Here is a 17817-nt window from a genome sequence, read left to right as displayed (position 1 = left end):
AGAAGGAGGACTCGTCGGCGAGCGTCTGGTGGCCGGGCTTGCCACGGAGCCCGGCCGGGCCCAGCCCGAAAAGGCAACGTGGGCAACACCTCCGCTTCTCCGTCCCGCGGGCCCACCACCTACGGGAAACATCGATGGGGTCGGGTGCGCTGCCAGAAGGGTGGCAGTGAAAGCAGAGGGTCTCGACGGACCAGACCCGGGCGGCAGAAGCTGGCTTTGGGGACGTGGAACGTCACCTCTCTGGGGGGGAAGGAGGCGGAGCTTGTGCGGGAGGTGGAGCGGTACCAGTTGGATCTGGTTGGGCTCACCTCTACGCACAGCGTCGGCTCTGGAACCTTACTTCTGGATAGGGGTTGGACTCTATTCTTCTCCGGAGTTGCTCAAGGTGTGAGGCGCCGGGCGGGTGTGGGGATACTCACAAGTCCCCGGTAAGCTGCTTCGTTGTTGGAGTTTACCCCAGTGGACGAGAGGGTCGCCTCCCTACGCCTGCGGGTTATGGGGGGGAAAACTCTGACTGTTGTGTGTGCTTATGCACCCAACAGCAGTTCAGAGTATTCAGCCTTCTTGGAGACCCTGGAAAGAGTCCTGTATGGGGCTCCTGAAGGGGACTCCTTAGTCTTGCTGGGAGACTTCAACGCACATGTGGGCAATGATGGAGACACTTGGAGGGGCGTGATTGGGAGGAACGGCCCCCCTGATCTGAACCGGAGTGGTGGTTTGTTACTGGACTTCTGTGCTAGTCATGGATTGGCCATAACAAACACCATGTTCGAGCTCATAAGTGTACGTGGTACCAGAGCACCCTAGGCAGAAGGTCCATGATCGATTTCGTTATCGTATCATCGGACCTGAGGCCGTATGTTTTGGACACTCGGGTAAAGAGAGGGGCGGAGTTGTCAACTGATCACCATCTGGTGGTGACTTGGGTCGAGTGGCGGGGGAAGCCTCTGGATAGACCTGGTAAGCCCAAACGTGTAGTTCGGGTGAACTGGGAACGTCTGGAGGAGGCCCAAGTTCAGGAGGCCTTCAACTCACACCTCCGGCGGAGCTTTTCGGGCATTCCTGTGGAGGTTTGGGACATTGAACCAGAGTGGTCGGTGTTCAAAGCCTCTATTGCCGAAGCCGCGGTGGGGAGCTGTGGTCTCAAGGTCCTAGGTGCCTCAAGGGGCGGTAACCCTCGAACCTCCTGGTGGACACCGGTGGTCAGGGAAGCCGTCCGACTGAAGAAGGAGGCCTTCAGGGATTTGTTATCCCGGGGGACTCCCGAGGCAGTTGCAAGGTACCGACAGGCCCGAAGGGCAGCAGCCTCATCCGTGGCCGAGGCAAAGCAGCGGGTGTGGGAGAAGTTTGGAGAAGACATGGAGAAGGACTTTCGGGCGGCACCAAAGTTGTTCTGGAAAACTGTCCGACACCTCAGGAGGGGGAAGCAGGGAACCATCCAAGCTGTGTACAGTAAGGATGGGACGTTGTTGACCTCAACTGATGGAGTGTTGGGGCGTTGGAAGGAACACTTTGAGGAACTCCTGAACCCGACAACTCCGCCCTCTATGTTAGAGGCAGAGCTGGAGTATGACGGGGGATCAACACCAATCTCCCGGGGGGAGGTCACTGAGGTCGTCAAACAACTCCACAGTGGCAAAGCCCCGGGGGTGGATGAGATCCGCTCGGAAATGCTGAAGGCTCTGGGTGTTGAGGGACTGTCATGGTTGACACGTCTCATCAACGTTGCGTGGAAGTCGGAAACAGTACCGAAGGAGTGGCAGACCGGGGTGGTGGTCCCCCTTTTCAAAAAGGGGGATCAGAGGGTGTGTGCCAATTACAGAGGCATCACACTACTCAGCCTCCCCGGGAAAGTTTACTCCAAGGTACTTGAAAGGAGGGTCAGGCCGATTGTCGAACCTCAGATTGAGGAGGAACAATGCGGATTCCGTCCTGGTCGTGGAACGACGGATCAGCTTTTTACTCTCGCAAGGATCCTGGAGGGGGCCTGGGAGTACGCTTATCCGGTCTACATGTGTTTTGTAGACTTGGAGAAGGCGTATGACCGAGTTCCCAGGGAGTTACTGTGGGAGGTGCTGCGGGAGTATGGGGTGAGGGGGTCTCTACTCAGGGCCATCCAATCTCTGTACTCCCAAAGCGAGAGCTGTGTCCGGGTCCTCGGCAGTAAGTCGGACCCATTTGGGTATGCAGTTCGGTGGACTAAGGATTGCACCACTGCTTTTTGCAGATGATGTGGTTCTGATGGCTTCATCGGTCTGCGACCTTCAGCACTCACTGGATCGGTTCGCAACCGAGTGTGAAGCGGCTGGGATGAGGATCAGCACCTCCAAATCTGAGGCCATGGTTCTCAGCAGGAAACCGATGGACTGTCCACTCCAAGTAGGGAATGAGTCCTTACCCCAAGTGAAGGAGTTCAAGTATCTCGGGGTCTTGTTCTCGAGTGAGGGAACAATGGAGCGTGAGATGGGCCGGAGAATCGGAGCAGCGGGAGCAGTATTGCAGTCGCTTTACCGCACCGTTGTGACGAAAAGGGAGCTGAGCCAGAAGGCAAAGCTCTCTGTCTACCGGGCCATTTTCGTTCCTACCCTCACCTATGGTCATGAAGGATGGGTCATGACCGAAAGAACGAGATCGCGGATACAAGCGGCCGAGATGGGTTTCCTCCGCCGGGTGGCTGGTGTCTCCCTTAGAGATAAGGTGAGAAGTTCGGTCATCAGGGAGGGACTCGGAGTTGAGCCGCTCCTCCTTCGCGTCGAAAGAAGCCAGTTGAGGTGGTTCGGGCACCTAGTTAGGATGCCACCTGGGCGCCTCCCTAGGGAGGTGTTCCAGGCACGTCCAGCTGGGAAGAGACCAAGGGGTAGACCTAGGACCAGGTGGAGGGATTATATCTCTTCGCTGGCCTGGGAGCGCCTTGGGATCCCCCAGTCAGAGCTGGTTGATGTCGCCAGGGAAAAGAAAGTTTGGGGCTCTCTGCTGGAACTGCTACCCCCGCGACCCGACCACGGATAAGCGGGAGAAGATGGATGGATGGATGGACGATTATGAAAACAACATAATCGAAATAAAACGATTTATTTTTATTTTTTTAAATAGGTTTTTCAGTTGAATTATACTTAAAGTTCAGGGTAATCAACTGTTAAAAACATACTTTTCAAATAATTTTCTTCAATAAATTCATGTTTTTCAAAGTAAATGGTTAATCGTTTTTAATAATCGTGATATAAATTATTGACCCAAATAATCGAGATTATGATTTTTGCCATAATCGAGCAGCCCTACTTTGAGCCCAACATGAATTTATGGATACAGCTCTCAACACTCAGATGAAAGGGAGCTGTATATTTTTCAATAATCCAAACATCTTTAGAATATGATCACAACAAATCATTTAAACTTGTTTATTCTTATCTTATGTTACCTAGTTAGCACTTTCTTTTTATTTATGCATATTTGACTAATCCCTCCCCTTTTAAACTTTTTACTGTCCTATAGTACACATTGGAATGATTTCTTACTTTATTTTTTACAACTTTATTAAATAGATAAAGGTGTGCTCTCTCTCTCGCTCCACATTGCTTTTCTTCCCGACTGCAACGCTGTTGTGTGTGTCTGTGAGAGCGTTTCACGTGTGTATGAGAGATTTTTACCAGTGGCGAGCCTGTCTCTGATGGCCTAAGATATTCTACAAAATAATATTTAAAAACATTAAAACAAATTATATTTTTCTTTATATATTTTTTTAAAATATGTTTTTAGTAATATTTGTCATTAATTTTACCAAAAATAACTTGATTTAAATTGTATTTAAAATAACATTTCCAAATAAATAAATCCTTTGAATCTGCCTATTCAGTTTCTGTTTGAATGTGAAGGGTTAAATGAAAGAAGCTCCTCTCTGCAAGGTGAAGACAGGAGCTGATTGGACGTCCAGCAGTGAATTCACAGAGGGCCAGCTATAGTAACTGAACGAGAGAGTAATGTCAAATGACAGTACAATTGACCAATCATATCTTCCCTCTAAATGGGTGGGCTTTATTATTGCGGACTTTATGACAAGTTCCGCCCGCTGTGAAACGTTTCTTCTTTCCATAGCAACAACAACTCGCCTTCAAAATAAAAGCATGCCAAATTACACTTAAGACATACAACTGCAACGAAAGTAACAAACACAATGCAATATCCTTTTCAATTTCAAAGAACACAAATTGGGTTATCTACAGGTGTTGTTTTGTGTGGTAGAGGGTCGTTTTCATTGATGCGTTTTGCACCCGGGCGGGCCGTTGTTTTGGTATTCCACCAGTGTGAAAAAAAAATGTGCCCCACACTTTGAGAAATGCTGGCTTAGCCCCACCATGAAAAATGATGCTAAAGTAAGCAAAATAAAGTCCGCCAACTCGCGCGGAGTAAATTGCACAGACAGCAGTTAGTAAGATTGATTTCAGTAGCCACTTGTCTCGTTGTCTGGAAATACCGAAGACTAGAAACGGTTTTGAAAACTTTTGTCACGTAGTGATCGTTTTGTCAATAGAACATCTTTGATAATGTCTTCTGGCCAATCAGAACCAAGATAACGGCGTGGTGTTGTTGCAGGAAGTCCCGACGGAGAATACTTTTGCTGTAGTAGACCTACATCTCTATATACATCGATACAACATTACGTGTTGATAGAAATCAACACTTCTTGGAAGTTCTGTTAGTACATTCAAGCGCACAGCACGACATTTTAATTGTCTGGTAACAATATTCCCTAAAAGGCACAATCACCACGAACACGGCTAAAGCTAAAGGGTCAAGTACAGTACTACAGTATGACTAACTAACGTTGTAGCCTCTATGGTTGTAGTCTAGCAGAGTGGACAAGTTGCTGTTAGCTGACAGTGAGGCATGTACATGTCCATCAAAGTGACCACGCCCTAATTTATGCAAAAACTTTAAGACCTAATATAAATAAAAGGGTCGTGTTAGAAAACAATTCACTTACAGATTCCTAATCATGAAGGTGGAATCTAACTATATCGATCATAATATTTATTGCATCCATGGGTAGAAACATGTTTTTTTCTGCTGTAAAGTTGGGCATTTTAACATGGGGGTCTATGGAAATTGCGCCTTTCTGCAGCCAGTCCCTAGCGGCCCATGTATGAACTGCAGTGTGTGGCACTTCCGTATTGGCGTCCCGGCTGTTCCCCAGAGTTTGTCGCTTGGTCAATCCCCGACCTGTATTGCGCATGCGCAGATCTAAGAGAAGTAAAAGTCTGCTGCTTCTAGGCCAAAATAGAGTCAAAGAGTATATGAGAGTGAGAGTGTGTTAATTAATATATTTGGCAGTTTGGAGTAAGTCTGTAGATTTGTTTGTGTGTGTGTGTGTTTCATGTATAGGCCTCTCACGATAATTAATTTTTTTGGATACATTTCCCCGGAAATTATTGCGATAAACGAGAATATTGTCGGCACCGTGGTATGACCATTTTAGACCACTGACATGATGAGAATATATAATAATAATTCAAGTACATCCTTTCAAACTGCTAGTCACATCCTCATGTAAATGGCAATTTATCGAGTTCATTTTTATTTATCGTACGATAAGTCGTTTAATTGTTTATTGCGACAGGCCTATGCACACAATAAAACAGTGGAAACATGTGTTTGACTTTCATTAGTGAATGAAACTTTGTGCCCTTTATAGCCTGTCCAATATTGTGTATTTGTATATATTGTATATACATCCTATGCTAAGGTCCCGCTACTGACACGATAGCAGTCATTTAGTGCGCATATGTGTAATTAATTGATATCAAAATCTCACTCCAGCCAGGTACCCAAAGTTGGCAACCCATAAACCAGTTCAACAAGTCACACAATGCTGCCTATTATTATAATAAAAGGAATACCTACACCGACCCATGCAGCCAGGTAAACCAGTTCAACAAGTCACACAATGCTGTCTGGCTAATGATAACAGGCTAATTATCATACTAAAAGTGATACATCCAAGTTTCCCAACACATTTCAGAAATAACTGTTTCTGCCAGAACCAGAGAAGAGTTAAATGTATTTGTGTAACTAATTAACTGATAAGAATCAAGTAGAGTTTAAAATATTGCTACAGATATAATTTCACATAGGCCTACTGCTATCAGAGATAATGTATTCATTTATTCAATTCTGGTCTTAATTCAACATCTTAACAGAGGACACATTTAGAACTTAGTTAAAATAAATGATCAAAGACATTATATTTATATTAGTGTTTTATTTCCACATGTGAACATATAAGAAGGGCAGGGTCCATGTGTAAGGTGCACATGCTATTTTGCTACCACACTGACCCAGGTACGTATTCTGTACACACTGTGAAGACCACTGAGACAAATGTAACATTTGTGATATTGGGCTATATAAATAAACATTGATTGATTGAATAACTACATATGTACATGTTCTAGACATTGTAATAATCACAACAATATTTGAGGCATTTTACTTACTTGAATCTGACAAATCCAGTCCAATGAAACAGAGATGTTGCTTGTTTGAAGATTTGGAAGTTGTGTGTGTATGCTCCCGAGGGCGGGACCTATACACACATTTACTACCCAATAGCATTGTGAGGCTGAACAAAAGGACCGTTTGACTATGTAAATGTAGTCTTTAAAAAAAAGAAGAAGCATTTACTGACTTTTTTAATGATAGCTTAAAGTGATGTTGTAAAAATAACAACCGAGAAGAAAGAGAAAAGTCTTCCTATCAGTCGAGAGAATATATTGATGCATTTTTCCAAATCTCCTGAGCATAATGTGAGTTTGCAGAAAGAACTCTATGTAGACTAATCAAAGGGGGATTGAGGAGGAATGTCAGCCCCATGTGCCATCTCAAAGAACCAGGAAGCATCGATCAGTTTCTCTTAACACAACTCACATTTAATAAACACTCCTTGTTCATTCCAACAGCTGTGAGTTTAACATTTCATTAAAGCTCAACTAAACACACAGATTAAAGACAATAACACAGTTTGATTCTCCTGCACTTCTCCAGGTATTGGTCAAAGGTGAAAGTCAAAAGCATGTTCTAATAAAATTCACTTTAAACCTCCGGCCCTCCGTCACACTGCTTCTTCTTTGGATGGAAAGTGCACTGAAAAAACTGAACCGTTGACATTAATAAAATGTTTCATGTCCACACATTTCACATAACTGTATTAGCTTAGTTGAAAGCAATAATATTAAGTTGAACCACATATTTGTATTTAAACTTAATATCATAGCTTTCAACTAACCTAATACAGTTATGTGAAATCTGTTGACATGATACATTTAGTTAAAGTCAACGGTTCAGTTTTTCCAGTGTGGCGATTGGTTAAAAAGTTACAAACATAAACAAAAAAAATTACACAAATATAATGTATAACAGAAACAGATTATTTAACAATTAGCATAGCATTTCTGCTACGAAGATATCAATTGTGTCCACAATGTCGACGTTTCCACATCTTTCAGAAATAAACATGGAGAGGTTTATTCAGAATATGGGAGCATTCTCCAGAGCTTTGACTTGGGTGGCGAAAACCAGAACTCTTTTCTCCACTTCGGTGTTGATGTCGGCCTGCGAGGCCTGCGGGTTCTGCTGGAGGAACTCTGAGATGCTGAGGATGCACTCTCTCTGAGGAAACACACAAACACACAATGAGCCTCATGATGAAGTGGAAAGAGCCCTTCAGATGTTTCACTTCAAAACGTGTGTTTATGGGGAAATATGCATATCCAGGCGCTACTGGAGTATTGAACATATTGTTTTGACGCACTGGGCAACTCAACAGGGTTGACGTCTTCATTGAAGCTCTGCTGCAGTCTGTGACATAAAGTTATCAGCAGAAAAGGAACCTTAAAGATTCAAATAACCTTTCACGACAAGCGGCCAACAAGGTATTTGTTTCATGTTTTCATGTGGGCGCCATGTCCTATTTTCATTCATATATTTGTATGTGTAGCACTACACTGTGCTAATGTGTTTGGCTATGCATATACAGTATGTTGTTCGTTGTTGTAGTTCTCACAGCGTAACGGAACAAGGGAGGCTACAAGAATAAACGCCAAGAATAAACGCCAAGATTAAACGCCAAGATTAAACGCCAAGATTAAACGCCAAGATTAAACCGACCTGTGTCTGTGTCTGTGTCATGAAGAGAGCTACACTGTGTCTGAATTTGATCCAGAGACGGAGCCCCCTGCAGGCAGCAGGCAGGTACCTTATAAGCGTCCACTTTGTCCTGGCCGGTGAACCGATTCAGCAGCTCTCTGCCGACCTGGACACCCGTCACTGCCGCCAAAAAAGTCCGGTCCTCGTCCGTCTGAGAGGAAAGCCAGCGCAGTAGAGCCATCTGCAGAAAGGAGGGAGACATTTGATCATTATGGGTGCTTCGTGTCGTGTGCTGTGTCTCTCTCCCCTCTACCCCTGATTGTCTTCCTCCAGGTGAATCCTAGTCCCTAACCAGGCCCTGCATGAAAAAGTGTTGATTATATTTCACATCATTTATCCAGATCTGCAAAGCAACTAAAGATAATATAATTATAAATAAGTGTAGTGGAGTAAAAGTACACGATTTACTGAATTATACAGGGGTATAAAAGGGGAGGGATTAGTCAAATATGCATTAAAAAAAAGAAAGAATGCTAACTAGGTAACATAAAATAAGAATAAACAAGTTTAAATGATTTGTTGTGATCATATTCTAAAGATGTTTGGATTATTGAAAAGTATACAGCTCCCTTTCATCTGAGTGTTGAGAGCTGTATCCATAAATTCATGTTGGGCTCAAAGTAGGGCTGCTCGATTATGGCAAAAATCATAATCTCGATTATTTGGGTCAATAATTGATATCACGATTTAAAAAAACGATTAAACATTTACTTTGAAAACATCAATTTATTGAAGAAAATCATTTGAAAAGTATGTTTTTAACAGTTGATTACCCTGAACTTTAAGTATAATTCAACTGAAAAACCTATTTAAAAAAAATAAAATAGTTTTATTTCGATTATGTTGTTTTCATAATCGTTGCAAGCCAAAATCGTAATTGCGATTAAAATACGATTTAATTGAGCAGCCCTAGCTCAAAGTGCACCAGATTGATGCATTTAACTAAACATTTAAAAAAAAATCTTCCTGGGGGTGCATGCCCCCGGACCCTGCCTAGAGGATGTGACGTCCACAACCAAATAAAGCAGGTTAAAATAATTAAATTGCATATATTTTATTTTAGTAAACACTGAAAACGGGTCCCACAGACCCAAACAGCACACAAAGGTTAAAGGTAGCATATAATAATGTTAAAATGTCCCCCCCACTTTTTCAAATGATTAGTTTAGACCCCCCCACTTTTACCATGTGGAAAGTCCGTGAATCGGTCTCTCCACTCGCCGCACTTTGTAGAGCGCTGTGTCATTGCTTCACTATCAAATCCATTCCACTTGCTTATTGAGAGAATGCCCAAATCAATGAAACTCTGTACCATGTTTTCACTGCTACTTTGAACCAAGGCAGATTCTCCCATAGCGCGCGCATGTTTAAGGAGTGTTGTCATAGTTGGACAGCTCAGATCTGTTGTATGAAGCGATGCCGGTAGCGGAGGTAAGGCACACACACCAAGTGTTCAGGACATTGTTAATACAACGAAAATCAAAGCTGACGATCTCTTGGTTTGATATGTTTTCTCCCCCAGACAACAAGGACATAAGACATTTTTTTTCAAAGAATAGGAAAGTAAGTCTTCAGCAGTTAATCAGTTAACAGTGATGGCGGCGGCGGAAAAAGCGTCTCACTTCTGGAGAGGAGTTTCGTCTTTATGTCATGATAGATATACAAATACTGAATAGTTTAGATGAGAAAAGGCATCGAAATGCCAGGTTACTAGTATTTATCATGTAAACAGGGAACATGAATAACCCCATCTCTCTGTGCTCATGTAAACACCATGATGTCCACGTAGAGACGCAGTCAGTGTGTTTTACTGGAGCCTCAGTTCGATAAGAGATTATTTTCTGAGTTCTTTAACTTCGGTACTCTCTCTCAAAATGGTAATGTGCATTATGTTTTAATTATACTTCTTATCATTCAGAAGCTTTTTGTGTGTGTTTATGTTTTACTGAGTGCTTATAGGCCATTTCCATCCCAGTGTTCAGTTAACTGTTTATTTTCTGTGCACATTACATAGACTAGCTAATATTCTACTGCTTGGGATTTTGAGTCTTCAAAATGTCCAATGTCACAGACTGGGACTTACTTTAGAGTCAGTTGTATTTACATTCAGTATGACTTGTTATGATTCAATGTGAAAGAGTATACTGCTCAATACATAATGATCACTTCACCACCTCTCTTGACATCTAGGCGCTTGAGAGTGAGTCAGAGGCAGAACACAGGGACAGTGGAGAGAGGTCCGTTGCTGAGGTGAGTGATGAAAGGGAAATGACAGTTTAGAGTAAATTGTGATGTGGACTCTCATCCCAGAATGTTAAGGAAATCAGTGGGGGTATTGAACAGGACACATTTCAGTCAAGGGGCATCATATGACCAATATAGACAGAAGAGCAACATTTATTTGAACATTTAAGTCAATGATACCATTCCTAGGTGAACTTAACATCTGTATGGAGTCAGATCAGTCACAATATTAATAAATGCTCACAGAAGGATTCACAAATGTATTTTGCGATTTATATATAAATGACTTCCCACAACAATATCTCTCAATGCACTCACAAATATTTATTGTTGTATATAAATGTACAAAAAATTGGCATTTAAACTGCTTTTTATTAATTCAAAGACGGCTCTGAATTAATAATCCAATTCAAAACCTTTATTTATCCAGGTAAAATCCCATTGAGATCAATGATCTCTTTCTCAAGGGAGACCTGCAGCAGTCGGTTCCACAAGAAGACATAAAAACATAAACAACAGAACAACAAAAGGACATCATACAGCAAAATGTACAGGGATTACAATTTACATATCTAACCACATGTACAGGTACCAACAGCATCTGATTTTGTAGCATCCAACCGAGCTTTAAAAACATGTAGTGGTACTAGCTTGGTAATTTCCCATTCTTTTTGCAGACTGTTCCAAGTTAGTGGAGCTGCACATCTAAAAGCTTTCTTCCCTAAGACAGTCCTAGCACTTGGCACATTTAATAAAACCACAGCATGCGATCTCAGGCAAAATATGTTAATTTTCTTTACTACTGGATGAAATTACTAAATGTACCCATCATTTTCTTCATGCTAGTATAGCCACATAAAAGTATCAAACCACCTGTTAAAATGCACCAGAATACAGGAAATCTATTTTTTTTCGTGGGGGAGGACCCCCACACCCCCCCGTTAAAAAGGTCCCCCCCACATTCAGAATGTTTCCTACGCCCATGGTTATGTCAGAGATATCTTTGTATTGTGTTGCATAGATACATTATGAAATTAGCGAACTGACCAAATCATGGCCACCTACTGCATACAACAATTAAAGTAGCCTAAATATAACCCATAAAGAACATTCATTCGGTACGTCTACCTATAATATATCGATTTTTAATTCAAAATGTGTTGTAACACTGTCTTGCTGGTAATACCGATATTATCAAATGTAACAGTAATCTAAACACGTATTTATTTTATGTAATCGCAATCGAATGAAGTAAAAAAAAAGTGTATCCTAATTATGTAATCACGTTACATGTAATCCGTTACTCCCCAAGCCTGTCAGGGATGAGTAAACTGAATTTAGCAACATAAACAGATGTGTGTATTTTTTCTCACCTGTTGAAATAACTGAGCGTTTGACATTGCTCCCCCTGAATTCGCCATGACGAAAAAGCTGAATATAAAAGTAAAAAACACCAAACAGCTGACAGTTTTGATGAATAATAATCCTACAACTTCCTCTGTTACCGATAAAAGAAGTTAAATTAGCTATTTTCACAAAATTATACCGATAAGAAATGATTCTGTCGACTAAAATATAGGGTGGGATGAGAAATGTCTCTCTTCCTGTTTACATTGCTTCCTCTTCTTCTTCGTTGGTGTCAGTCTGACTCAGACTCCATGCTGCCTCTCAGTGGTCACAATCAGAATCGGTTTGATTACCAAGTACACAGACACAGAAAGAAGAACACTTTTTGGTTCCTTTTAGTTTAAGAAAGCAAAACAAAAAAAAGAATACTATTATAAACGCTATTTTTAAAAACTATTTCAAAGTCTATTGTAACAAATTCAAAATAAAGGCAATATTAACACAACATATACATATGTAAGAAACTGAGTACAGTAAAATAAAATATGACAAATACTATATTCTCTACTTCTGTAAGAGCAGAGGTGAAAGGAGTGTTTCACTTCAGAAAAAAGTGATAATGAGCTATAGGATATATCCTGCTACATTCAAGGTCTCACTGCAGTCATTTATTATTAACAGACAACATGTAATGCTAATATAACTGTTATACTACTCGTCACAGCTTCAGTCTTGTAGATATTGACATTTCCAATACTTTATCTTTCAAGTTATTTCTCTCGCTCTTAGTGTTGTTGTGACTCGTCAGGCCGACTTGATGTCCATGGCTGGTGTGTTTCATTCAATTAAGGTTGTTACAACACACACCCAACAAAATAGTGGCCTTTACAATAGTCAAAATCACATCAAATTAAATAAGGCAAACTCAAATAAAATGATAAGCAAACTTAAATTATCTAAAGGTTTACATAAATGTTAGACAGTTAAGAACGGTCTCTCCTTGGTGTGTTCAATCATTAAATAAATGTTGAGGTTAATTTGAAAATTACTAAATGTTCAAAGAAATAGAAAAATGAATAGATAACATATTTATTAGACTGATTACTTATAAATGCTTAATTATTCCCAAATGTATTATTTTCTTTTTACATGTTTTCTGATGTATATTTCCCATTACTTAATAATGTTTGAATGTATCCACTCATATGCTAATTTTAACTACTTATAAACTGTTGAATTGTTTAATCTATACAGCAATGCATCATATTTTATAAACAATATACATGCTTAAAAATAGCATAAAGTGTACTCTCCCAGCATGACCTATATCTGTTATTTGAAGGAATTCCATGAACCATTGAACAGACATTCATCTTCATCTTCTTTATGATTATGGCCTAATATCTAAATGAATGACATTCCAATCAGCCTCAGCCTATTTATGTTTGCTGATATTTAGCTGAACTATGACTGTCAGCACTATTTTCTAAATATCAGTATGTTAGCCTAGTTATTGTGAACATAGTATTTAGTGAGCAGCAATAAGCTCGACTGTCCAAGTATAGCCTCACAGAGCTGATGACCATGAACAAAAGTGGAGTCTGTCATTTGAGAACTTATTAAAATGTTGATGGCTCCATGTACAGTGATACAAACTGCAGTAATAACCTTTTTCTCTTCAAAGCGAACTTTATTATCATGAGAGCTCAAATGAAGTATATTTTAATTTAATGCGTCTAAACAATCAGAGAACGTTCATTTGGATTTTAAACTCCAAAATCATGTTTCTTTCCCAACTGGATACAGAGCAACACGGGTGACAGTTTGGTCGTAAGTCTTTGAGAGGCATTTGTTAGTGTCGTTCATGGTCACATGATGCCGTACAGGTCAGAGGTCAGCTCTTTTCTGCAGGTTTGGCGAAGGAGCCCAACTGTTTGGTGTTGACGTCCCTCAGCTGCTCCAGCTGCCTCTGCCCTCGTCGGTACAGGTACTCGATGTGCATCACGTCCGTCTTCTTGATGCCAGCGTTCTGTCTGAAGTCGTCACGGATTCGGGGGATGAATCCTGGTTTGTTTTGTCCGGCCCGCAGGAACTGCCGGTACAGAGCCAGGATCTGCTTCTGCAGCTTACTGTGCCTCGCCATCAGACAAACTCACTCACCAAAGATCACAAACCAAGTCCACAGCTGCGGTTACACCAGATGCTTCTCACGTGATGTTGAACCTGAATGTGTCAAGAGTGTAAAGCTAAAGCTACACGACAAAACACTCAGGGCCCCTGACGCTCCACTTAGTTTACTTTCCGGTGAGTTCTCTTCAGTTGATCCTATAGAGGTGTCTCTGAGGAGAGTGGGTCCATGCAGGATCTGATTGGCTGAGAAGTTGTCTGGGATCTGAAGTGACTGTAGGAATAAAACACACTGAGTTAGGATGATGAGAATAAAAAGACAGGACAAGCAGAAGTGGAAGAAGTACTGAGATCCTTTACTTAAATAATTTACTATGGTTTTAAACTACTCCATTACAAGTAAAATGCATGACTGCAAAATGTTACTTCAATAGAAGAACATAATTAATATCAGCTAATCAGAATTAAAAGAACTCAATATGCACAATGGCTCTTTTCACAATATTGTATTTGTATACTATCCGTTTTCCTCAGGAACATGTACATGGCACTTAATGTTTTAGTTTGTTAATGTGGAGACTATTGTAGATACTGTTTGAAATACTGGGTTGCATTTTTGTATATTGGTACAGTACTGTGTCATATCATAGAAGCACATCCCATGTTTTTATATGTAAAAAGTAACTAGACACTTACAAATTGCACAACTGACAGGCGAAAGACATCATCACAAGGACAACTTTAATTCAAAGCAAACATGCATGCACAATGCTTCACTGTCTGTCCTAAAGTGATTACAATTGAACAAAGGAATCAGCGTGTCTACATTTACAAGCTTCTTCAGATTGTCCCACTTCTGTAGCCTAGTATTTAAGAGCCAATTTCCCAATCTTAGTATTAACTCTAATGATTTTCAAGGACCAAATAGTTGTATGACCTGGTGCATTGTGCAATTGATCTATACAGATAATTCGAAATGTAATTAAATAAGGACTGCAATATCACTCTCTCCTTCAGCACTAAAGACATTTAAATGTAAGTTCCAGGAAGTGTTACAGCTAATGTTAATGTTAGTTAAACTAGGAGATAACACAGTCACATAGCTTAGCAGGTTAGCTTACCTGTTTCAAACGGCCAACTGTTTACTTGTTTACGTTGGTTGAACAAGTTCCGTCAATAAATAATCACGCTAGTTAATCAAATAAAATATAAAAGTATAACTTGCACGTCATTTTAATCTGGGTAAGCGGTTGTAACGCGCCTCTGTGTGACCTTACACGTTACAAAACCACTGTGAAGCCAGAAGACTACAGAACCTTTAACTTCCTGTAAACGATTTCACAATAAAATACTGATTATTAATAAGGAGCCTGAAAAAACGTTACATTTTGCATTGTTGGAAATATGGATTGCCATATAGCGTATATGAAATAGTTGTAACCTGTGCCAGCAACCAGTGGTGAAAACCAGGGTCTAAATTAAGTAACTTAATAGCCTTTATTCTAATACATTTTTAGGACAGCTTTTATCTCGAAAAACTGAGAGCCGGAAAAGTATGTGCATTTCCTATTTGGATTGCGGTGTCGAATATCAAAACAGAGCAGCAGCAGGCAGCATTGAATCTCTGCATGTCAACTTTACACGGTCGTCAAATTTAAAAGGTTTGTGCTTTTAATTCTGTACATTCTTCTCAGTCTAGTGATATATATTATTTCCGGTTGGGAAGTCTTTGTAAACAACTGATTTCCTAACGACATTAAGCTAATTTAGCTTCAGTCAGCGTCCGCTAAATAGTTTAGCTTATAAACCAATAATAACTCAACGTATGGGATTAGTTTTGTTTCATAAAGTTTAGCTTGATTCTGAGAAAGTGTTGCTTTATCTTTATAAAACAAAACTAATCCCATACATTTACAAATCACATATTTACACACAAATATGTATGAGACAAATCTATGTGTGTGTCAATGTGCTTACCAAATTTCAGAGCTGACACGATAATTCGATCAACTGTTTCAGTCATTTTTCAAGTAGAAATAGCAAAACAATTTCAGAATTCTCGGCCTGAGATGATCTTCTAATGTTTTTCCATGTCATACTAAATATATTTGGTATTAAGGCATTAGAAGACATCACGTCTCTGTTCATTTGTGTGGTAATATGTTGGCAGTATCATATTTTATAGGTTAAATAATTATCATTTGTATCAATTACCAACATCCACGCTTCAGATGGTTTTGCCACGATATGCCTGGATTTCTGGAATATCCTGTCTGATTATTTGATCTGAGAATCCCCACCCTAGAAAATGCACTGCATCACCATTTTTATCAATATAATATATATATATATATATAGCCTATTAAGGATTTGATATGCCCCCCCTCTCTAACCGACTACACTAACTCACTCTAACTAACTACAAGCTAAAAAAACAACAATCTGTAAATGATAAACTCTAGCAAATACCAACAAATAAATAAAAATCAGGCTGTTAAAAATGATTGTGTAATAAAAAAGTAGTTATCAAAACTTTAGTATTATAAAGTAGTACCAACAACAATGGCATGATTTGTTCTTCTCTGCTGCAAATGTCTTATCTTCTTTTTGTTTTGTTCTAATACTAAGTTTACAATAAATACTCTGTTACTTCACTGTAGTAAACCACTTTGAGATCACAATGTGTGCTAAAACTAATGATGTCTGTATAGAGAGCCGCAGTGACGCGTCCTAATCCCCGGATGTAAACTTCTTCCGGTTCCTTCGTCAAAAACCAATGCAATTTCTCCATAGGATTTTGGAAAATAGCTCAAAATAAGGTCTGTGGTTGACACACATTTAAGAGAAGGATCACGTTTTGTTCAGCCGGATAATCTCCACATGTCTCTCCTACTTTTATAATTTTTGAATCATAAATCTAGTCGCCAAAAGCGAAATGCTAACGTTATGCTATAAACGAACTACAAGCCAGTACAGCAGCAGGGTCGCACGACTTCAACGTCACGCCAACTTAAGATCGTTTCAACTGACTTTCGCGCGCTTGCATATTTTAACAAAGCTTTTCATTTGAGCCACACTGAATTTCATTAGAAGTCATGGCTGTGTCAATTGCCAGTCTGATATCATTTTACAAAGATGACAAGAAGAGTGTAGATAGAGGAGAGAACCACTACAAGTCAGGACACGTACAGCAGTGCAGCCTAGATGAAGGTGTGCTTACCGGTGTTGTCAGGGCCAGCATGAGAGACAAGGTTTATAGAGTGTCGGTGAGTAGTGCTAGCAAGAGTACCGTTAACCTAGAGTTAATTTATTCACATTAGTGACATTAATTCCCATCAACACATCCATTTTATGTGTCACATGAAATCTTTATTACAAATATTACACACCAGAAAACACAGAAATATCCATGAAATAAACATACAGTGTATATATATATTATATTTATATATATTTATATAAACAATTAAAGGGATAATTGGGAAGGCATTACAAATGTAAATATATTTTAAATAATAAAACAATCCCACCACCACAGGTATCCAGTGTGCGAACTATACCACGGTCTCCGGGGGGGGCCGGGATATTTTTTTTTGCGGGGGGGGGGGGGGTAAATGCTGATCCGTGCATTAATAGCAACAGCACAGACATAGGCCTATTATAAAGAGAACATCTGTTGCACACGGGGTGGTGCCACAGGTCTACATTTACATGAAACGTCCCGATGGATCATGTAAATGTCAACAGATTTCCCGAGCATGTATGGGCTACGCAAACTTCAATCAACTTGATAATAAATAATCCACGGACCACCAATGTAACGTTTGACTGTTTAATTAAATCAACTTAAAATGACTCAAATGTGATCCACTCACTCCACTGTTGGCTGGTCCAGCCAGC

The 17817-nt window shown here is 40.3% G+C and overlaps 2 protein-coding genes across 2 annotated transcripts in view; one reads left to right on the top strand and one right to left on the bottom strand.

Moving 5' to 3' along the window:
* Positions 1-13459: 13459 nt before the first annotated feature.
* Positions 13460-15219, bottom strand: sdhaf1 (succinate dehydrogenase complex assembly factor 1). Its single transcript, XM_034091386.1, has 2 exons — positions 15039-15219; positions 13460-14191 (listed from the first exon to the last, which is right to left on the bottom strand). The coding sequence occupies exon 2, from the start codon at positions 13931-13933 to the stop codon at positions 13685-13687; it is 249 nt and encodes an 82-aa protein (XP_033947277.1). The 5' UTR covers positions 13934-14191; positions 15039-15219; the 3' UTR covers positions 13460-13684.
* A 301-nt stretch (positions 15220-15520) lies between these two features.
* nudt18 (nudix (nucleoside diphosphate linked moiety X)-type motif 18) overlaps positions 15521-17817 on the top strand; it is a 29253-nt gene continuing 26956 nt past the window's right edge. Inside the window, exon 1 of the mRNA XM_034091589.2 lies at positions 15521-15578. The gene's annotated coding sequence lies outside the window, so the exon portion shown is untranslated. The remainder of the gene's footprint in view (positions 15579-17817) is intronic.

Source organism: Pseudochaenichthys georgianus, chromosome 9, assembly GCF_902827115.2.
Source record: "Pseudochaenichthys georgianus chromosome 9, fPseGeo1.2, whole genome shotgun sequence".
NCBI classification, from domain to species: Eukaryota; Metazoa; Chordata; class Actinopteri; order Perciformes; family Channichthyidae; genus Pseudochaenichthys; species Pseudochaenichthys georgianus.
This window is presented reverse-complemented; position numbering and strand designations above follow the sequence as displayed.